Source organism: Lutra lutra, chromosome 7 (genome assembly GCF_902655055.1).
Source record: "Lutra lutra chromosome 7, mLutLut1.2, whole genome shotgun sequence".
NCBI lineage: Eukaryota > Metazoa > Chordata > Mammalia > Carnivora > Mustelidae > Lutra > Lutra lutra.
The window spans coordinates 120137678-120159838 of NC_062284.1; the positions used below are offsets into that span (position 1 = coordinate 120137678).

Sequence of the window (22161 nt, forward strand, 5' to 3'; positions counted from 1 at the left end):
TACCTCAAACCTGCCTTCTTAAATTGAATCTTGTGCTTTTAGTCAGTATTCTCAACTAAGAGGCAATATTTGGTTTGAAAAAGAACACTGAAAATTATAACATGAATTTATATTTGAACATAAAATTTTTTTTAAAGTTCCAAATTTTTAAAAATGATTTGAAATTTTGTCCAAAAACTTCGCCCCCTAAAGCAATTTAGGAAGTCAACCCAGCTCCCAAAATATATGCAACTGGTTTTGGTTGGGGGAAAGGAGTAAGATGCAAAAGAATACAAAAGAACCATAGTAACTACAGTTAACATAGACTAAGGACTTGCTGTGGGGCAGGCACACAGTTACAAGTACATTACCATGTATTATTTCATTTAATCCTTACAACAGTCCTATAAACGGGATTTATTAATCCCATTTTACAAACTGAAAAACCAAGGCAAAAGGCAGATCCAGGATTTAACCTCAGGAGTCTGGCTCCAGAAGCTGTGCTCTCATGGCTCACTATCTGCCTCTCCACAGTGAATCTGACTCTCCTGACAAGAACCTCTTTTCAGACAATACCTATTCTGACTTGTGCCAAACTTTGGTCTAAGGGGTAAAAATTCAGAAACATACCATACGGTGAATCGAATTGTGTTGTTCCCTAGAAACAGGGACAGGTCCTCTGTCATTTGGTCCTGACTTTTCTTGTTGGCCACCATCACCATAATGTAATCAGGAAGTTCTTCATCTAGTTAAAAAGAAAAGTATACAAAAACTTTATGTTTTCCTCAACATTGTCTTCTACTTAAAAGTTATGCACTTGAAAATATAGATATAGCTCTAAAAATTAATATCTCAGCTCTACTAGAATTATGTTGGACAAGAAAGTATAGTCTTTTCCCCTCTTCATTACATAGGTATTTTAATTACTAGAAGGATGGCAATTAGGAATAACTAACAAATACTTATAAAACTAGGTATTCTGAATTACAGTATCAAACTTGAGTGTATTCATTGCCTTATCTTTTTAATAATGTTCATCAATTTCAGAGAAGCTTCCAAAAAGCATATGGACATGCCTCAAGAGTAATAACTGAGTTCTGCCTAGTTTTGTGTTTATGTTTCAAAATGATATTCATTTCTCAAGAGAACATCTTTATCTTCAGTAAAGGCAGATTTCTATTATCTCAGGGTAACCACTTTGCACCAACAGCAAATAAACTAAAACCACCCAAAAACTCTACAACATTCAAAAAATTTAATCCTAGGGGCCCTTAGGTGGATCAGTCATTAAGTGTCTGCCTTCAGCTCAGGTCATGATCCCAGGGTTCTGGGATGGAGCCCCGCACCGCATCAGACTTCCTGCTCCCTCTCCCACTCCCCCTGCTTGTGTGCTCCCTCTCTCACTGTGTCTCTGTCAAATAAATAAGATATTTTTAAAATTAATCTTAAATTTAAATAGTTTCAACTTCACTTACTGTTTTATCCTAACATACACTCCTAACACAATGATTATGAAGGTGAGGTCTAGGACCAAAAACAACAAAAACAAAACCACCACAGTAAGAAGGTAAGGAAGCAAAAGCCATTATCAAGAACTCCAATCCCCACCAAAAAAATTTTCAGATTTCTTCAATACCTTAAAGATTCATATTTCTAAGTAAGCAGAAAGGTTCATTTCAGAAGTACTATCAGACAAAAAAAAGTACTACCAGACATTTGTTTCAAGGAGAATTATCAAAAATCCAGTTAAAGAAAAGCATAAATATACTCAGCCCAATCTACAAATGGAGAGAGAGAAATCTTTATGTTTTACTGCTCTAATAGTATGAATATACAATTTACTTACTCATTTTATGTCTTTGGATATTTAGATCTCTTGCAATTTTACTAACAACAACAACAACAACAACAAACTGTTGCAAATAAATTTTAGAAGTCTAGGTGGCAACCCTGCCTCTGAAGAGTTAAAAAAACTCCAGGGGCTATGGGCTATGAAAGCCACTCTGTTTTACATCATGATATACCTAGAGAATGGTAATATGTATAGGGTGCACTAGAGTAAAGAGGAAAATTACTCACAGACAGTCAAAGTAAACCAGCCACTTCTGCCTCACCAAACATACCCAGCCACCCCAAGTGCTAAGAAAAATCAAATCTCAACAGACTGAAAAGTTTTCCTGATGTCCAGTATACTAATGTGCAGGTAACACTAGATAAGCAGCTGCTATAGGGGAGAGACTCTCAAATTTAGTTGCACATCAGAATCTACTGGGAGCTTTAAATAATCTGCTTATGTCCAAGCTGCACCCCAATTAAATTAGAATATTGGACAGGAGGATCAAGACATCAGTGCTTTTTATTTATTTTATTGAGGTATAATTAACATACAGTATTTTATTAGTTTCAGGTGTACAACGTAGTGATTGGACATTCTATATGTCACTCAAAGCTCACCACAGTAAGTGCAGTTACCATCTGTCACCATACAATACTATTGTAAAACTGATTATACTCCCTGTGCTGTACTTTTCATCTGTGACTTATTTTATAACTAAATCTCTTAATCCCCTTTATCTAGTTCACCTATCCCTGACCTACCTCCCCTCTGACAACCACCAATTTGTTCTGCGTATCTTCAAATCTGGGTTGGTTTTAGTTTAGTTTTTTAAAAGATTTTATTTATTTGACAGAGAGAGAAAGAGAGATCACAAGTAGGCAGAGAGGCAGGCAGAGAGAGAGGGGGAAGCAGGCTCCCTGCTGAGCAGAGAGCCCAATGTGGGGCTCAATCCCAGGACCCTGGGATCATGACCTGAGCTGAAGGCAGAGGCTTAACCCACTGAGCCACCCAGGTGCCCCTTAGTTTGGTTTTTTATTTTTTATTTAAGTACTCTCTATACCCAACATGGGGCTTGAACTCATGACCCTGAGATCAAGAATCACATAACCTATGGACTCAACCAGCCAGGTGCCCTTTTTTTTTTTAGATTCTACATTTAAGAAAATCATATGGTATTTGTCTTTCTGTGTGGTTTATTTCACTCAGCATAATACCCTCTAGGTCCATCCATGTTGTTGTAAATGGCAAGATCTCATTGTTTTTTACAGCTGAGTAATGTTCCATTATAAACATACACACACACATATATATCTTATCTTCTTTATACAGTCACCTATCAATAGGCACTTGGGCTGCTTCAGTACCTTGGCTATTGTAAATAATGCTACAATGTAACATCGAGGAGCATGTTATCTTTTTGAATCAGTGGTTTTGTTTTCTTTGGGTAAATACCCAATAGTGGAATTACTGGATATGGTACTTATATTTTTAATTTTTTAAAAGATTTTATTTATTTATTTGACAGAGAAATAATGCGAGAGGGAACACAAGCAGAGGGAGTGGGAGAAGGGGAGGCAGGCTCTCTGCTGAGCAGGAAGCCCAATGTGGGGCTTGATCCCAAGACCCCAGGATCATGACCTGAGCCGAAGGCAGACACTTAACGGCTGAGCCACCCAAGTGCCCCATTTTTAATTTTTTAAAAAGATTTTATTTAGGGGTGCCTGGGTGGTTCTTTTTTTTAAGATTTTATTTACTTATTTGACAGACAGAGAGAGAAAGTACAAGTAGGGGGAACGGCAGGGAGAATACAACATGGAGCTCAATCCCAGGACCCTGGGATCATGACCTGAGTGAAGCAGATGCTCAACCAACTGAGCCACCCAGGCATGCCTATTTTAAATTTTTTGAGGAACCTCCATATTGTTTTCCATAGTGGCTGCACCAGTTTGCAATGGAAGGAGGGTCCCCTTTTCTCTACATCCTTGCTATGTTCTTGTCTCTTTGATTCCACCAACCATTTTGATAGGTGTAAAGTGATATATGTAGATTTGATTTGCATTTCCCTGATGATTACTATGTTAGCATCCTTTCATGTGTCTGTTGGCCATCTGTGTATCTTCTTTGGAAAAACGTTCAGGTCCTCTATCCATTTTTTTAAATGGATTTTATTTTTTTTGGTGTGAATCTGTATAAGTTTTTTTATACATTTTGGATATGGACCCCTTATAAGATGTATCATTCACAGATATCTTCTCCGATTCAGTAGGCTGCTTTTTTGTTTTGTTGGAGAAATCTGAATATTTAATAAAATCATGCAATATGAGGGAATGTAAGTGAGAACAAGAAGCCAGTCATTTATTTTCTTTGTAGAGTATCAAAAGGTTCCCACTGTTTCTGGCAATTGTAGCAAGTAAGCCTGGCAGCTTATTTATGCAAAGTGTACCTACCTAATATGAACTACTATTGGTAACCAAGGAAAGGTCAACAAAAAAAGTTAGAATGCTTTGCCAGACTTCACAGATTTTCTCCCTCACAATGTCAATGATGAAAATGTGCTTTCCTGGGTGCCTCAATTGGTTAAACATCTGCCTTCAGTTCAGGTCATGATTCCAGGGTCCTGGGACCAAGTACTGCATCTGGCTTCCCGCTCGGCGGGGAACCTGCTTCTCCCTCTTTTCACCCTGCTGCTGCATGCTCTCTCTTTTTCTGTCAAAGAAACAGATAAAATCAAGAAAGAATGAATAGAGGAGAGATAAAGAAAGACCAAAAAAAAAAAAAGAAAGAAAAGAAAAAGAAAAGGAAAGGAAAGGAGAAAAGAGAAGAAAATGTGCTTTCCTGTCACTATTAGCTTGCATTTTCTAACATTCTATGTGAGATCAGTGGCTGCTCCCATACAGAGTCAAGGCAGGGAAAGGTAGGAAGGAGGGATAAAAAGGAGCCCCAGGGAACTTCTGGGAGTAATGAATATGTTCATTAGTCTGATTATCATGTGTATTTGTCAAGACTTAGCAAACTGTACACTTTAAATTCGCAGTTTAATATGCCAGTAATAGTGTACCAATTATATCTCAACAAAGCCACTGGAAATTCATACACTATTTCCTCAGTATACAAAACAGAAAATAATAATCTAATGAAAAATTAATGCGTTCATGATACACTTCCACAGAATTCGGATTTCTCAATTTTATTTGAAATCTATACTGGGGGGAAAAGTGTTTTGGAGATTTATGTAAGTCCAGTCTTCTAAAACGTGAATGAAATTGTCAACTATACTCAAAAACATTTTTTTAAATAAAAAATAACGTGAATGAAAGACTGCTGTGAATCATAATCACCTTCCCACTGAAGTGCTCCAGTTTAAACAAACACACAAATGAGAAGTTATCACTATTAAGAGTTGTTTCACCTTTGTATCCCACCCGACACTGTGAAAAGATATCCAAGTGTTCATTAAATACTTACTGCTTCCATAACCTTCAAGGTTTTCAGGACTCTTTCTTATGCAAAGAGAAAGATTAGAAAACCATTCTTTTCAAAAGGACAATGATGTATGTATATACAATTGTAAACCTAAATTCATAAGGTATACTTTTATTTCAAACACAGTTAATTGTAACCCGTTTTTCTACTTAATCAACACTTACTTAAAAAAAAAAAAAATCACTCTCTGCTAGGCTTTTGGGACATCACAAATATTAAGTCTCTGCCCTCAAGAAATGTCCAGTCAAGAAGCAGACACAAGTTGAAAAGTCATGCTCATGTGTCAATCACTGGAACAGATTTCATGGAGTTCTGGAGGAGCACACAGGAGTGACTCCTATGCCATTATCAGCATCAGGGACACAGAAGACCTGAGTTCTTTGGTATTAACTCTGCTACTGACCAGCTCTACCACTCCTGACTCCATTTTTTTAGTGCCTTTTTTTTTTTTTAAATAAAAGATCTTATTTTGACAGAGAGAGAGCGCACGCACGCGTTCGCACGCACACAAGGAGGGGTGTCAGCAGAGGGAGAGGGAGAAGCAGTTTCCCACTGAGCAGGGAGCCCGCTAGGATCCATCACAGAAGCTAGGATCCATCACAGAACGTTGGAATCATGACCTGAGCTGAAGGCATTATTTTTTTTTTTTAAGATTTTATTTATTTATTTGACAGACAGAGATCACAAGTAGGCAGAGAGGCAGGCAGAGAGAGGAGGAAGCAGGCTCCCTGCTGAGCAGAGAGCCCGATGCGGGGCTCGATCCCAGGACCCTGGGATCATGACCTGAGCCGAAGGCAGAGGCTTTAACCCACTGAGCCACCCAGGCGCCCTGAAGGCAGACATTTAACTGACTGAGCCACCCAGGCGTCCCTCCACTTGTTCAGTTGTAAAGGGAGTAACACTACCTGCCATTCCCACTTAGCACTGTGTTCAGTTACAAGTGGAATTATATGAAAATATTCTAAAAATCATATACTGTTTTTTTAAACTATTTATATTTTTGCTATAATTTCATTTCATATTGAACATTAAGCTTATAAACCAAGTTTTCAATAGACTCATAATTCTTGGTTTGAGATTTTTGATAAATGACAGGAATCATCAGTAAGACTGAACTTAGACTCAGTTAACACCTGTTTGTGTTTCATGTGCTAGAACTAAGAAAGTTTATGCTAGATGTTTTCTGTAGATTTCTTTTTTTTTTTAAACATTTTATTTATTTATTTGAGAGAAGAGAGAGACAGTGAGAGAGAGCATGAGCGAGGAGAAGGTCAGAGGGAGAAGCAGACTCCCCGTGGAGCTGGGAGCCCGATGTGGGACTCGATCCCGGGACTCCAGGATCATGACCTGAGCTGAAGGCAGTCGCTTAACCAACTGAGCCACCCAGGCGCCCTGTAGATTTCTTTTTGAACCAAACAAGTTTCTGACACATAGCTGGTATCCATTAAGTGCTGAACAAATAAAAGAATAAATCAATTCTGATTCAGCTTCAGCTTTACTTCTGAGCCTCAATTCTCTTACCTATAAAAGACTTTAGAAGAATCTTGACAACAAATAATTTATAAAAAGTGCCCAGCATGTGGTAAATAAGTAATTCTCAAACTGCTGTGTCTCAGGTTCACTTTCTGCTCTGATGACCCACGGCAGGTCAGTCAGTTAAGCTTCCAGCTCTTAATTTCAGCTCAGGTCATGATCTCAAGGTCCTTAGATTGAGCCCTTTATTTGGCTCCATACTGAGTGCTTGGGATTCTCTCTCTCCTGCCTCTGCTCCTTCCCCAGCTCACATACACAAGCTCGCTCGTTCTCTCTCTCAAAATAAATACATAAAATCTTAAAAAATACTGATGACCCCAAAGAGCATATATGTGAACTATCTATCGATAATTACCATGCTAGAAAAACTGAGAATGTTAAAGTCTTATTTAAAATAACATACCTAGGGGCGCCTGGGTGGCTCAGTGAGTTAAAGCCTTGCCTTTGGCTCAGGTCATGATCCCAGGGTCCTGGGATCCAGCCCCACATCAGGCTCTCTGCTCAGCAGGGAGCCTGTTTCCTCCTCTCTCACTCTGCCTGCTTCTCTATTTCTGATCTCTTTCAAATAAATAAATAAAATCTTTTAAAAAAATTACACAATTGGAAAAGAAAGTATAGCTGACCCATGAACATGGGGGTTTGAACTGCCTGGGTCCAATTATACCTGGAATTTTTAGGATACACTTATCAAAAACGTTCTCTTCCTTATGACTTGTGCTATCTTCTTTTCTCTAGCTTACTTTCTGTAAAAATACAGCAGAGAACATATATAACATAAAAAATATGTGTAAATGGACTATTTATGATACTAGTAAGACTTCTCTGATTATCAGTAGGCTATTAGTAGGTAATTTGGAGGGCAGTCAAAAGTTATACTCATATTTTCAGCTGTGCCAGGGAGAGGAGTGTCCAGCAGCCATAACCCCTAAGTTGTTCAAGGGTCAACTGTATTTTAAAAGCATTTTCAGATAATGTGGACATTCTTCTGGGATACTATATCAAAACTCAACAAGCGGTAGTTTCTTAAAGGTCAGCAGCAATATGGAAATTAAAACTCTACCTATCAGGGCCCCTGAGTGGCTCAGTGGGTTAGCATCTGCCTTTGGCTCAGGTCATGATCCCAGGGTCCTGGGATCAAGTCCCGCACTGGGCTCCCTCCGTCTGCCTCTCCCCCTTATTGTATTCTTTCTCTATTTCAAATAAATAAAGAAAATCAATTTTTTTAAAAAAGCTTCCTTAAAAAAAAAAAAAAACAACTCTACCAATCACCTTTTTGTACTTCTTACATGAAAATCCATCCTCTACTTTTAATCTTTCTCCCTTGTATAATTTTGTAACATAGTGCATTGGTCATATGAAAAAATACTGGTTCAGGGAGCTATACAAATCCCTGACATGCTGATACAATTCATTACAAGATACAAAAGAATCATTTGTTAATGTCATCATCAGAAATTCTTTTTAAGTACTCTGAAGCTTTCAAGTTCATGAAGGCAGACACAAACTTTTCAAAATTCTAATTTTATTTGAAAGCTCAACTCTTGTCGTTGATAACAAAGTGTACCAGTTCTTTTCCTCTGTTCACTTTCAAGAAAATGTCTGCCAAATATACAAGTGTATGTCTAGCTCGTTTGTCAGTGTTAGGAGATAAAAATGATGTTCCAAGAAAAAGGTGTTTAACTCAATCACACAAATCCTTCCCCTTTAGAATAACCAACCCGTTTTAATATACATAAGTACTTCCTGAGTAACTATTTTCTCACATCACACATTTAAAAGATGTAGTCAAGGGCCAAGATTTAAAAAAATATTTTTACTGCTTTACTAATTATATTAAGTGAAACTGGCTTTTTAAAAGAATTCCCAGGGGAGGAGGTGATAGGATTTCCCAGAGTTCAGCGTGAGATCTCCATTCAGACTAAGGTACCACCAGTTTAACTCACCATTGCTTTTGCATAATCCAAACCTCAGCACAGTGAAAATAGCAAACACCCTTTCAGTATTAAAAGAAAACAGTTTTGACTTCAGAGACCCTTGGCATCTCTCAACACCTTGAGAACCACTGCAGTAAATTTTTACAGGAGGCACCAGTTTTGGAGCCAAACAGATCCAAATCTCAATCCATAAAGCACTGCACAAGTAAGCACTCCAAGTCTCAGCTTCCTTGCTTGTACAAGTTGGGACATTACCGCTCACCACCTTCCAGTGTTCTCCCGGATATCATCAGGACCTAACTAACGCACAGACAGTGGTTAAGCACGGTGCCTGACCCAAAGTAAACACTCAAATTATAAATCATAAAAGCATCAAGTGAGAGCACATAACTGTGCGTGGTAAGAGAAAAAGGGACAGGAAAAAAGAGACGTGAAAATAAAACTCACTGAACTGTGACAGAGACACATGCCTGGTAATATTCATATACAAAATAAGTTCTGAAACAAGAACATCAAGAGAAAAGGAAAAAGAACAGGAAAAACAGTAGGAATCAGATAAGCATTATGGAAAACAGGACAGAGCCTCAACAGAGGCGGCTAAACAATCTTAAAAGCACCATAGTAAAAGGCGGGGGTGGGGGGCAAGGTTGCACATAGAGCTTTCAAGAAAAGACGGTAAGGAAAAGAACCGCAGAGAATCCGATCTGAAAGGAAAACGGCGTCTCTCCAAAGTACCAAGCGGGAAAAAATGCATTCACTAAAATTCATTTAGCAGCAAAGTCTAAATTCTATTACGCTGACGACAACAACAAAACTTACCAACGTAAGCTCCTAATTCTTGTAATTTCCCCTTAATGGCACTCTGAGGGAAGAAGAGAAAGAAACGTGCGTTGTAAGGAAGGCGGAAAACCACCCGGCTCCGTAACGCCGAGGGAACTTGGCAGCTGCGCGCACCTCCCGCCCCCTCGTCGCCCAGGTCCCCTCCCCCGCCCCCGTCCCCGCGGCGCCCCTCCGGCCGCAGCCGAGCGCGCCTCTCGCCGGGCGCTCCACGCCTCCTTCCGCTGCCGGCGGCTTACTCCAGCCGCGGCCCCGGTCGCCCGCCGAGCTCTCGGAGGCCCGTCTGCCCGAGGCGCCCCAGGCCGAGGAGGAGGCGTTCGCCGACCCCGCGGCTCGCAGTAGAGCCCCCGCCGGCGACTAGGCCGCGGCGTCCAGGCCGGGCCCACAGTCCCCGTTACTCCTGACAACCGTGCGCCCGCCCGCCCGCTGAGGCCCGGCTTCCCGCCCCCGCCCGACGCGGGCCTCACCCGGATTTTGCGGCTGATCTCGGTACCGATTTCCATGGCTCCCCGACGGGCGGCGGGCTCAGCACTGCGCGGCGCTTCGCTTACCCAGAGCCCCGCGCCCGCCCCGAGTCCGCAGTTTCGCCGCCGCAGCCGCCAGCCGCCAGCCGCCAGCGCAGCTCCGGGCCGCGCGATCTGCGTGACCCGCCCCCACCGGCTAGGCGCGCCAGAGCGAGCGAAGCCGAGTGCGCCTGCGCCTGGGCCTGCGCCTGCGCGCACCTGGGCCCACGGGGACTGTCTCGGGCGGCCTCTGCTGGCGGCAGGGAGAGCAGCGGCGGAAGGGTTCCCAGCGTTTCTCACCGCCGGTCCCCGCACCTGAGCTGCTTTCCTCTTTCCTCGCCCCCACTTACTCATTTTACGCTCTATGGGAAATAAGTAAACCTAGCGGAAAGATCCCTGGCTTTGCTATGGTATCTGGGTCAGAATCCGGCTTTCACTTGCTTTTAGTGTGATAATGGTCTACATTTAAATCTTCGAGTCCTTAGTTTTCTTATCTGTAAAATAGTCTCGTAGCGGTTGCACTATACTTACACTTGGAGGGAACCGACTATCCAGCTCAAGAGAACCAATTATTCAGTCCTCTTTTTTTCTTTTTGAAAAGACTTTATTTACTTATTTGAGTGTGAGAGAGAGCGTGAGAGCGGGGGGGGGGGCAGAAAGAGAGGGAGAGAGAGAATCTCAAGCCAACTCCACTGAGCAGGGAGCCGGCGTGGAGCTTCATGCCAGCACCTGAGATGAAACCAAGAGCTGAATGCCCAACCGAGTCACCAAAGCACCCCAGTCACAGTCCTTTCTAATGATTCCACAAGTACTGATTCCCTTCAGTCTGGTTCTTCCTTCCCATCCCCACCCTCTCCAACCCTTCAAACCCCCTCCCACTCCCCAAGTTCTACAGTCACTCTCCTGCTCCTTCCTTTCTGACACCCTTCCTTTAGCGAATGCTGATTATTCTCGGGATTTCAGCTGTCATCTCTGTGCTGAGAACAACCAAATCTTCTGTCAGACCTGACTTTTCCCCTAAACCCCACTCCCAAATTCCAGATGACTCCAGGCATTTGTATTTCCCCCCAATTCAGCACATCAAAACTTACGTCTTCATTATCTTTCCCATCCCCCTCTCAGATTAGTTTATATTCCTGACATCCCCATTTCTATCAATAACAGCTTAATTCTCCCTGTCCATGATCACAAAATCTCAGAATAACCAGAGAGATCTCCCTTCTCCCCCATATCCACTGAATCTGGAAGTGGTCCTATAAGCTATCCATTGCTTAATGTATAAACTAAACTAAACTTAGCAGCTTAAAACACACGCATTTATCATCTCATGGTTTCAATGAGTCAGGAATGTGAGCACAGCTTAACTGAGTCCTCAAGTCCGGCTCTCACAGGGCTGCTGTTGGGGTGTCAGTCACGCCCCGTGTTCTCTTTTGGAGGCTTGACAGAGGAAAACTCCACTTTTAAGCTCATTGGTGTTGTTAGCAGAATTCTCTTGCAACTTTACCAGGGAGGGACCCAGGTTTTCCTGTTTGTCTTCAGGCCACCCTCAGGCCATAGAGGTTGCCCACAGTTCCTTTTCTTATGCTTCAACATGGCTACTTAAGTCCTCTAAGACAGTCTCTCAGCTAGGGAAGGAAGGCCCAGTTCCTCTTCTTCTTGGGGCTTTCACTCTATTTGGTACCTTAGGGCCACCCAAGGCCTGACCCTCCAAGTCAAGTGATTTAGGGGCTAATTGCATGTGCAACCCCCCCTTTCTTTTTACCATATTCATTAACTAAAAGCAAGTCACAGGTGCTGCCCACTCTCAGGGGGAGGGGATTATAGAGGCTGTGAACAGCAGGGGCAGGAATCATGTGGCCACCTAGGCTCTGTCTGTCACATGGCCCTTTATCACATAATCATTTTTTTTTCTTCTGAATTCCTATAGCATCTATGTAGGAGCTACTAGTATGACACTTAATATACCCTCTGTAATATTAATTGTGTGTATGTCCTCTCTAACAGAATGACAAACTCTTGTAGTTCTGCGTTTCTCCAAAATTTCTTTCAGGAGGCTAGACACATAGGAAGCACTTATGCAAGATTTGTAGGATAAAATAAATGACCTCAATTAACAAAAGCATTCCTCATGGATTCATCCAACGATTATGCCCTCATCCAACATTGATGAGAAGCAGTGGAGCAAAGTGACTCAGTACAAGGACACCGGAGCCAGACTGTCTGGGTTTGAATCCCAGCCCTGCTACTCCCTCCTAAACCTTAGGCAAGTTGCTTAGCCTCTCTGTGTCTCAGTTTCCTCACCTGTGACATGCGTATGATAGCAGTTTCTCCTTCATAGGGTTATGAGAATGAAATAAATTAATATTTGCATTTTAAACTACTTGGCTCACAGCAGCACTGTTTGTTGATTAAAAATTAAATGCCTTCTCGGAGCCAGATACTGTGCTGGGAGCCAGAGCACAAAGATGAGCAAGACGGAATCCCTGCTTTCATGACACTCACAATCCAAAAGCTAGTACATTATTTCTATTTCTTTATCCAGCATTTCAGAACTAAGAATGAAGAAAACACAGGTTTTTGTATCCATTACTGATTACAAAATCCTTAGTCAATATTTAGATAATATTGAAAGAACATTTTACAGAGAATAGAAAATGTTTTCATTAAAAATGTATTTGGAACAGGGAAACTTTTATTAAAATGTATTCAAGGGCACTTGGGTGGCTCAGTCTGTTGAGTGGTTAAGTGTCTGCCTTCTTTTGGCTCAGGTCATGATCCCAGAGTCTGGGGATTGAGCCCTCAGAGCCCTCAGAACGGAGCCTGCTTCTCCCTCTCCCTCTGTCTTCCTCACACCCCTTATGTGTGGGTGCCCTCTTTCTCTCTATAAGTAAATCCTTAAAAAATGTACTCAAGAAAGGATTAACTTTCAGAGGAATACATTTAAAACTATGGAAGAAGAGATTTGCAAGCTGCTTAAGAATGCACACATTTATAATAATAAAGAAAAGAAGATGAAAAGAAATGCTTTTACTTAAAAAAAAAAAAAGTTGGGGGGGAGCACCTGTTTGGCTCAGTCAGTAGAACATGTGATTCTTGATCTCTGGGTTCTAAGTTCAAGCCCCACTTTGGACCTAGAGCTCACTTTAAAAAAAAAAAAAAAAGAATTCACTCCCTCTGCCTCTTCCTCATGGTCTCTTTTCTGGCTTGTGTTCTCTCTCCCTATCTCTCTTTCTCAAATAAATAAAAAAAAAAGAGGGGGGGCGAGTGGGTGGCTCAGAGGGTTAATCCTCTGCTTTCTGCTCAGGTTATGATCTCAGGGTCCTGGGATCGAGCCCTGCATCAGGCTCTCTGCTCAGCAGGGAGCCCACCTCCCCTTCTCTCTCTGCCTGCCTCTCTGCCTACTTCTGATCTCTCTCTCTTTGTCAAATAAATAAATAAAATCTTAAAAAAAAAAAAAAAGAATCCACACATTCAGATCTCAGGAGGAGTTACAGTGTCTGGATCACAGGGGGCAACCCGCTAAACCAATGGTGTTCAGTGGTCCAGCACTATTCAAGGTGCTTCTCTGGAAGATGCAGCTTCGTAAACCACATCACGTCCAGAAGAAGATGATCATGATGATGACCAGAAAGAAACATTTAAAGGAACTAAGGGTATTTAGCTTGAAAAAGACTAAGCTGAACCAGGAGAATTCTTCTCTGGCATGGAAAGGCTCTCCAGTTCAGGAGGAATGACCTATTTTGCTAAAGGGGATAGAATGAAAACTAGAGGGACCCTGGGTGGCTCATTGGATTAAGCATCTGCCTTTGGCTCAGGTCCTGATCCCAGGGTTCTGGGATGGAGTCCCTTGTCAGGCTCCCTGCTCAATGGAGAGCCTGCTTCTCCCTGCCCTCTGCCTTGCTCTGCTTGTGTGCACACACTCTCGCTCCTCCACTATCTCAAATAAATAAAATCTTAAAAAAATAAAAAAGAATTAAAAAAGTGAGGACTAGATTTCAACAAACCACAATGCAGGCTAAGAGGGTTCTGGGTTGTCTTTTAAAGAGAGAAGATGACTAATAAGAGTATTAGTTTTGAAGTCAAAGGGGCCTGAGCCCAACTTCATGGAGCCTTGAGTCCTCTAACATTGGCCTCCTTGTATCTCCAGCCTCCTCTAAGGGCAACATCCCAGCTGGACATTGCATGTGCACATCCTTGCAAGCCTGTGTGTGTGTGTGTGTGTGTGTGTGTGTGTGCACGCACAAGGGGGAGCAGAGGTAGGGTTTGGGGGTGGGTTCCTTCAGCCTGAAATGCTTTTCTCTTCTTTTCCTTGAGTTCTTAGTGAGCTTTTTCATCTGTCCTTCCAGAGTCAGTTAGAAGCTGATCACAGTCATAAACCAGACACGACTATCTCCCTTAAAATATGTTCTCATTAATATATTCCCCTACTGTGGGGTGCCTGGGTGGCTCAGTGGGTTAAGCCTCTGCCTTCGGCTCAGGTCGTGATCTCAGGGTCCTGGGATCGAGCCCCACATCGGGCCCTCTGCTCAGCAGAAAGCCTGCTTCCCCCCTCTCTCTGCCTGCCTCTCCGCCTACTTGTGATCTCTGTCTGTCAAATAAATAAAAAATATTTAAAAAAAATATATATTCCCCTACTGTAATACATATGCATATATATATATACACACACACATATATATGTAGTACTAGAATGTATGTGTGTGTGTGTGTGTGTGTGCGTGCGCACATGCACCACACACTAAGTCTCTGAGGACAGAACCATGCATCTCACTTGTCTTTTGCTCTTCCTATCCCTTCCCTCTGGGAATCATTATCTCTATGTGGTGGGAGGAGGGGGTCAGTCATTCAGTTCAGGTTTTGCATAAAATGATAATTTACATAGGTAGACTACTCACCAAGCTATCGAAGCAGATTAATTTCTTTTTTAAGATTTTATTTTTTTAAATAATCTGTACACCCAATGCAGGAGCTCAAACTTACAACCCCAAGACGGGGTCACATGCTCTACCAACTGAGCCAGTCAGGTGCACCCTGAATTTCTTAACTCCTAAGAAAATATTAGTCAGTGCACCACTAAAATCACAATTCCTTTCCTTTTATTGATTATCTCATTTAGTTCAGGACTTTCTTCTTTAAATTTTATTTTTTAAGATTTTATTTTTAACTAATCTCTACACCCAACTTGGAGCTCAAACTTATAACCCTGAGATCAAGAGTCTCATGCTCTACCAATGACTGAGAAAGGCACCCCTTAAATTCTAATTTCTTTATTTTATTAAGAATTATCTTTATGTGGATAAATATTTAAACTATGCCACTTTCTAGGTAACAAGAGGAGGTAAAGATACAGATATCTAATGGCTTATTTATCTACAGAGTATCTCTATCTCTAAATAGATACAGAAGGTTTTGGTAAACACTGGTTACTGGTAAGAGGAGAGATGCCTGTCCAGCAGTGGGGGCAGGAAGGAGACTTTCTCTTATACCTTTTTATACCTTTTGGGGTTGAACCATACAAATTCCTTCTCTTCATTCAGACATAAGCCAATAATTTCAAGTCTGATGCTTTGAAGGGGCTGCTCATATGGCTTATTACGGGGGGGGGGTTAATGTCAAATTAACATGGTTGAGGGAAAATAGAGTTTAAGTCCTTGTTTAGCAAATGACACTGGGGCAGTGTGAGTGAGGAAGTTCAAATTTGTTGTCTAATATCCCTTGGGCTTTTTGATTGTTTTCTATTTTTAAAATTCTTTTATATTCTTCCCGATTCAATTAACACATTTTTATTTAGTGCCTACTCTCTGCCAGTAGTTGTCCTAGGAATTCTAGGAGATATAAAAGAAGCCTGCATGAAATAGTTTTTAAAGCTCTTGCCAAGTGTGGAGATCACTGTGGGATGGGATGGCTAGGAAGCTGTCTTGAAAGCAGAGAGCCTTGAATTGACGCTTGAAGAACAGGGAAAGACTAAGACAAATGAAGTGGGGGGGAGAGGGAGGAGCAGGGAGTGCCATGGGCCAGGAGAAATAGCTTGACTGGGGCATTCAAGGGGAAGAGAGGAATTGAGGATGGCCAGAGAGGCTAGAGCAGCTTAGAAAGGCCCTAAAGGACGGCAGAAAAGCTAGCCTTGGGGGTCCATTGGGAGTGATAGACAGAGACAGAGAGAGAGTTAGCTCGGTATTTGCATGTAAAGGAGAGAGAACTGAGAAACCAGATGCAAGACCACCCTTGTTGCAATAATCTGGATGTAAAATGATGAAGATTTGGTTTAGAATTGCAGGAAGGGGGTAGGAGGCAGAGAGGAAAGAAACCTTGCAAAGGAGGAAATACCAGGCCTTGATGGTAGGCTGGAGATGAGAAAGGGAGAAGGGTCTCAAATCATTTCAATTTTTCTAGCCCAGGAGACCAGAACAGGGACTCATTTTCATGTCTCTTTTCTTTCCTCACACACAGCTTGACCCCTCTTGGTGTCCTGTTGAAATATCAATCACAAACAGAATTAATTTAATTTTTCTATCAGAAACACATGTGATCTTACTTGCTTTTGGCTCCATCACCTGCCTTGAATCTTTGTGGGCTTCATTCTCCCAGAGCACTCATACCTGTGGGACGCCTGTGTGGTGTGTAGGTGAGTGCAGCTTCTGGTTGACCAGAAGTCCTCTGTGTGCAGGGACCATGACCTAGGTAGGTAAGTACTCAGTCAGTGGCTGCTAACTGTTGATGAAAATGAGAGAGTTAAATAAAAATCTAACACCAAAAAGCTTTCCAGAAACGGTATTTTAAAAAAATCATTTAAATTAAAATTTGCCAAATAAAAGCTTCCCTGCTCCAAACACTCAAACCACATCCCAGGGTTCGAACAACCCTATTGTGATGCTGTTAGGGTCACACAGTTTCATTCCTCCCCCTGAGTGCTGCTGCAATTCAGTAATAATTCAGTAATAATAATGCAGCTTAAAAAAACAGTATCGTGGGTGGCTCAGTTGGTTAAAGCCTCTATCTTCGGCTCAGGTCATGATCTCAGGGTCCTAGGATCGAGCCCCGCATCCGGCTCTCTGCTTGGCGGGGAGCCTGCTCCCCCCACCCCACCTCCCCGCCTCTGCCTGCCTCTGTCTACTTGTGATCTCTCTCTCTGTGTCAAATAAATAAAATCTTTAAAAAAACAAATACAGTATCGTGTAATAATAAACACTGCTAATGGGGTCTAGAGTTAAATGAAACACTTCACATATATTTTACAGTTACTAGACAGTGATTATTACTATATTCCCTTTAGAAAAGAGGAAGCAGGCACAGAGAGGTTAGCGCCTTTACCCAGCTAGAAATTGTTGGCGCTGAGATTCGAACCTAGACAACTTGACCACGGAGTCCCCATCTTTAATAGCTCTACTCTGTACTGCATATGCATACACATACAGAGACCGAGAGATTATTTGAGGCAGATCAGCCTTTTGGGCGGGGGGGGGGGGGGGGGGGGGGGGAGAAGGGGACTTTCCCACCCAGCACTTAAGAGTGGTTTTCTTTTTTACGGGGTGTATCTTTAGATGTAAGCATGGAAGTAAGAAATAGAATATTCGAATTGTTTTCAGAAAGGTACAAGAGTAAAGGAATAACTCCAGCAATAATAGCAGTTTACCGACCCTTTACCTGGAACCGAAATAATATCCCCCTCCCCTCATTTTTATTGAGCCTTGCTTTATTTGGAAACTCTTAAAATAAGTGGTCATATGATTAAAAAAAGCAGCGGCGCGCCCCCTCCCCGGCGGCCCGGCGCAGCTGTCCGCACCTCCCCCGCGCCCCGCCGCCCGCATTCCAACTCTCTGAGGTCACGCGCCGCCGCCGCCTCCCCGGATCCGCCCGCCTGCCCGCCCGGCCCAGGGGGAGGGACGCACGGCCCCGGCCGCTCCGCTGCTCCGGCCGCGCGTCCCGTGCCTGTCTGTTCGTCGGTCCGTCCGTCTGTCCTCCTGTCGCTCCGGCCCCCGCCCGGTTTCTTTGTGCGGCGCTCCCGGCCGGTCCCACCTCCAGGCCTTTCCCGTCACCGCCACCGCCGCCGGACTCTGCCCAGGGGAATGGTCTGCGGGCCGAGGTTTTGGAGACAGGAAGTGAGGCGCGCGAGCCCCATGAGCGCGTCGCGGCGCCGGCTGGCGTGCGGGCGCGGCTGTGGCTACCGCGCGGCGGGACCCCGGGAGGCGGGCCGCTGAGCGGGGCGCGCGGCCCCGAGGATGCGGGAGCGGGAGCAGGTGAGGGCGTGGGGCCCCGGCCGGCGGGCGGGCGCTGGGGCCGAGCGGTGGGGTGTGTCCGCCCGCGGGGACCCCGGAGCGCGTCGGCCAGCCCTGGCGTCCCGGAGGATGGGTCCCGGCTTCCAGACCCGTGGCAGGAGCGTAACAAAGAGAAAAGTCTTCCTTTCCAGGTTCTCCGTCATCTAGTTGAGGTCCTTTCTAAAGGGGGTCTTGAACTTCTACTCTGAACTCCTTGGCTGATTGTTGCGGCTTAATTCTGGATCAGGGGTTTAACAGTCTTAGGCATATTTGTGCCTCTCGGTATATTAAATGCGAAATTGGGCAGATAACTTTGGCGAGAAGGCAAGTAGGGAAGGATTGTTTGGTGATGACTTGTTTTTGGAGTAAAGAGTGTTTACTCTGGAAAAAAGAATTCTTGGGTCTGCAAATTCCGACTTGTGATTTCTGCAAATCCTGATTAGACTGGCCGCTCATGGCATGCACGTCTTTTCTTTTTTGCTGAGAAAGCCTTATAATAATAGCGTATACTCGCAAACACACTCAAAACACTCCGTGTGCTCTGACAACCGCTGTATGTCTAATGAGTTGCTGACAGATTTTTTTTTTTTAAACTTTGGGATATGACAATTTTACTCATAGTAGTTGTCTGTCTTGTTTCTAGGGTATTTTATTCTTGAGCATCTACGCATATTGTCCGTGAGAAATATATTTGATACTATAGATCTATATATTACTCTAAAGATGTCATATACTCTGATTATTTTAAACTATCACTGGCAAGATTACAAGTGGGGGAGGATCTTGGCAGTAAGGAGGGAAATGACAGGATTCAGAGCTACAGTGTATTTGAGAAACTTTTGAAAGGGGATGTGAAAACATTAAATGAATTACAAGTGTCTCAGACTACCTTTTGAAAAGTGGAACAGAATTTAACATGTATCTCTTATTACATAACAGAATGGTTTTGTAGAGAAAGTATTTGGTAGTTTTTTCCTTCAAAAGCGAATTATGAATTACCTGTTTAGTAGACAAGTTATAATTTCAGAGCTTTCAAATTATTCCATATTATTTTATACCTGAAACAGACCCCCTAAAAAGCAACTTCTATTTCTACTCCATTTGAACATTAATAATTTGGCATGATTTGATAGTGAAAACTACATAACAGAAAATTAAAAGGTATAAATCATTGATAAATTTTCTAAATTATTAAACTATTATTTTAACACAGTAGGTTTTATATAAATAAGCAAAAAGCAAGCTGTTCTAGTGGACAGATCTTGGGGGCAAAAATGCACCCTGATATTCACACCCACATTCACACCCCAACTTTTTCTATTACATTATAAAATCTACCTAAGTAAAGAGAAAACGTTGGCTTTTATCTCTGATGCAGTAAAACATTTCAAATCTCAGGAACAACTGAAAGTTTTACTCTGCATTTGCTTAATCAGAGCTTAAGTTAATAATTAAGTTATATAGTATAATACTTACTGCCTTCAAGGCATCGGTCTATCTTTGTAATGAAGAGTCTACCATACCCTAACGCTTACTCATCTTTCCTCTGCAGAAATGCAGTATCTTGTCCCTTCGTCACACTAATTTTGTTACCATAATTTGTATGTAAAATTGAAATCCATCACCTCATCTCATGAAAGGTATTTAATAGAATATGAGGTGGGGTATGTTATATAATCTTTTAACTTTTGTATTATACAAACCCTGATAGCTTATTAGACAATTTTCTAGTCAAAAGCTTATTAAAGTTCTCATTTCTTTTTCTTTTGTTTTTTAAAGATTTTATTTTATTTGACAGAGATCACGAGTAGGCGGAAAGGCAGGCAGAGAGAGGGGGAAGCGGGCTCCCTGATGAGCAGAGCCTGGTATGGAGCTCCATCCCACAGTCGTGGGATCATGACCTGAGCTGAAGGCAGAGGCTTAACTCACTGAGCCACCCAGGCACCCTAAAGTTCTCGTTTCTTGATTTTTTTTTTTCATTTTGCCTCAACTGATTTATAAACTGACATAGCAAAGAGCATTGAAAACTGCAGGTGGAGACCATATCTTTTTAAAATATTTATATTACCTCCTTTATGCTTTTACTTATTGAAGGTACTCAGCAAAAATGCTGTTTAAAACAGCGCTTTAAGTAGTCCTAGTTTTTTTCCTTTGGCCTTCTTCCTCTGGTCCTTGTTTTTAACTTTTACTTTTCTGGCTATCTGGGCATAACCAGAACTCCAAAGGCAAAAAAACCAAACCAAAACACAAACAACAAAAGCAAGGAACACAGAAACAGAGAAAACCATGGTGCGGTCCTTACTAGAGATAACAGCCGTGTATGTAATTATAGTATGCATGTAATCTCCTTAAGGACAGCGACGGTTTAGGGTTCGTCTTAGATTTCTCGCACTGCCCACTACTACGCTGCCTTGTACTCAGAGACGCAAATACACTTTTGTGGAATGGAGTTACAAAATGTTAACTTTGGCAAAGCCTAGTGAGATGGCTACACACAATTCTCTAGCTCTGCCTACTCCAGCCCTGTGTGCCCCATCATCTCTGAAACCGAGACGCAGTCAGAAGAGCGGAAAAGAGCGGAGGACTGGGAACGAGGCACCCGGGATCCATTTCCCAGCTCAGCCCATCCCCGCGTGAGGCTGAGAAAGCCGCTTCTTTCGAGGCCCGGGTTCTGGGTCTCCCAGACGAGAGGGCTGGGGGCAGACCCGGCCCCTCCGCGCGGTTCCCCGCCCAAGTTCAGGGTAGTCAGCCTCCGCGGAGCCTCGCTGAACGATTCGTCTTCTGGGGCAGCCTCTATTCAGAAAAAACAAAACCGAAAAAACCCCCAATGGGTGGGAACCCTCCCAGGATTTTGTTGACTCGTTACACCCAGTGTAAAAACCTCCAGCCGCCGCTCACGCTCAGTTTGCTCCAGCCCAGGAGTTACCATCAACACGTGTGTTTAAAACGTTGTAAATCACGCATGGGCGGGGGGTGGGGAGGGGGTCTTGAGGTTCCAAACAGGGAGCCAAACGGACCCCGCCCAGACCCCTCCACCTCCCGTAGGTCTTGAGCTGGGTTCTTTAAACATTCCCTCCGGGGGCAGCGGGGGGCCAGTCCTTCGCTAGCGCGTCCGACCGGAAATGCGGCGGCGAACGAACGAGAGTTCCGGGATATCTGAGGCTGAGCGTTGGCCCGGCAACGCCGCGGGCTTTTCGGCCGGGAGGACGCGGGGGGGAGTCGGAGCCCGAGTTCTCTACTGTTCCCTTGGTTCATGGGCTTGCTGAGCCCGGTCCGCCCCTTGTTAATCCAGAATGGCGTTTAAGTCTTCGCCTGCCTAGGCCTCTGGGCCGCGGCCCTCCGTAGGTGAAGGCCCACCGCCTCTTAGGCGTCCCCACCCGTTGGAAAGCCGGGGCCACCCTTTTCAGAATTTCCCTGCTTTTGGTGGTAATCGGGTAACAAGCACTTGTAGGGTCTTTATGATTTGTTAATCAACCCATCAATTTGGTGACGTTAATGTTTATAAAGCAGAAACGGCCCTACACATGCTTGTTAAGCGTTTCACCTCGCTTGAACCCCACAGCTGCCATATGTTACCGGGGATGATTCCTCCCCTTTGGGTTCAGGGTTCATGGGTATAATGGGGTTTGGACTTTTACCGAGCGCTTCTCGAGGTGTTTTGCAGTTATCGCCCTTAAGGGCTAAAGAGCCCCAACAGTTGGCGTCTTAGGGAGCCAAAAAGTTCACTGTAAAAAACAAAACTTCAACGTCGAAACACTAATGCTAGCTACTAAATTTGGCGGTTGGGTAGCGCCAGTCGC

The 22161-nt window shown here is 43.3% G+C and overlaps 3 protein-coding genes across 15 annotated transcripts in view; 1 reads left to right on the top strand and 2 right to left on the bottom strand.

Annotated features, from left to right (window-relative positions):
- The window catches only part of ZC3H14 (zinc finger CCCH-type containing 14), a 50847-nt gene extending 40566 nt beyond the window's left edge, over positions 1 to 10281 (bottom strand). For 9 of the 11 annotated variants that reach the window (XM_047736583.1, XM_047736582.1, XM_047736581.1 and 6 more), the window contains exons 1-3: positions 10071 to 10280; positions 9586 to 9628; positions 610 to 724 (exon numbers count right to left, since the gene is read on the bottom strand). In XM_047736583.1, the coding sequence (XP_047592539.1) occupies positions 610 to 724; positions 9586 to 9628; positions 10071 to 10106 (194 nt within the window). In that variant the 5' untranslated portion in view covers positions 10107 to 10280. Of the gene's footprint in view, positions 1 to 609; positions 725 to 7455; positions 7576 to 9585; positions 9629 to 10070 lie in introns of all 11 variants that reach the window. The other 2 variants (XM_047736574.1, XM_047736578.1) reach the window with 2 other exon arrangements.
- A 5169-nt stretch (positions 10282 to 15450) lies between these two features.
- On the bottom strand, positions 15451 to 19032 carry LOC125104532 (nascent polypeptide-associated complex subunit alpha, muscle-specific form-like). The gene is made up of 4 exons (XM_047737094.1): positions 19029 to 19032; positions 17996 to 18525; positions 16706 to 16783; positions 15451 to 16575 (listed from the first exon to the last, which is right to left on the bottom strand). Exons 1-4 carry the CDS (start codon positions 19030 to 19032, stop codon positions 16528 to 16530), a joined length of 660 nt encoding a protein of 219 aa, XP_047593050.1. The 3' UTR covers positions 15451 to 16527.
- PTPN21 (protein tyrosine phosphatase non-receptor type 21) overlaps positions 18203 to 22161 on the top strand; it is an 81950-nt gene continuing 77991 nt past the window's right edge. The window contains exon 1 of one of the 3 annotated variants that reach the window (XM_047736569.1): positions 18203 to 18343. The gene's annotated coding sequence lies outside the window, so the exon portion shown is untranslated. Of the gene's footprint in view, positions 18344 to 21452; positions 21707 to 22161 lie in introns of those variants that run through there. The other 2 variants (XM_047736570.1, XM_047736571.1) reach the window with 2 other exon arrangements.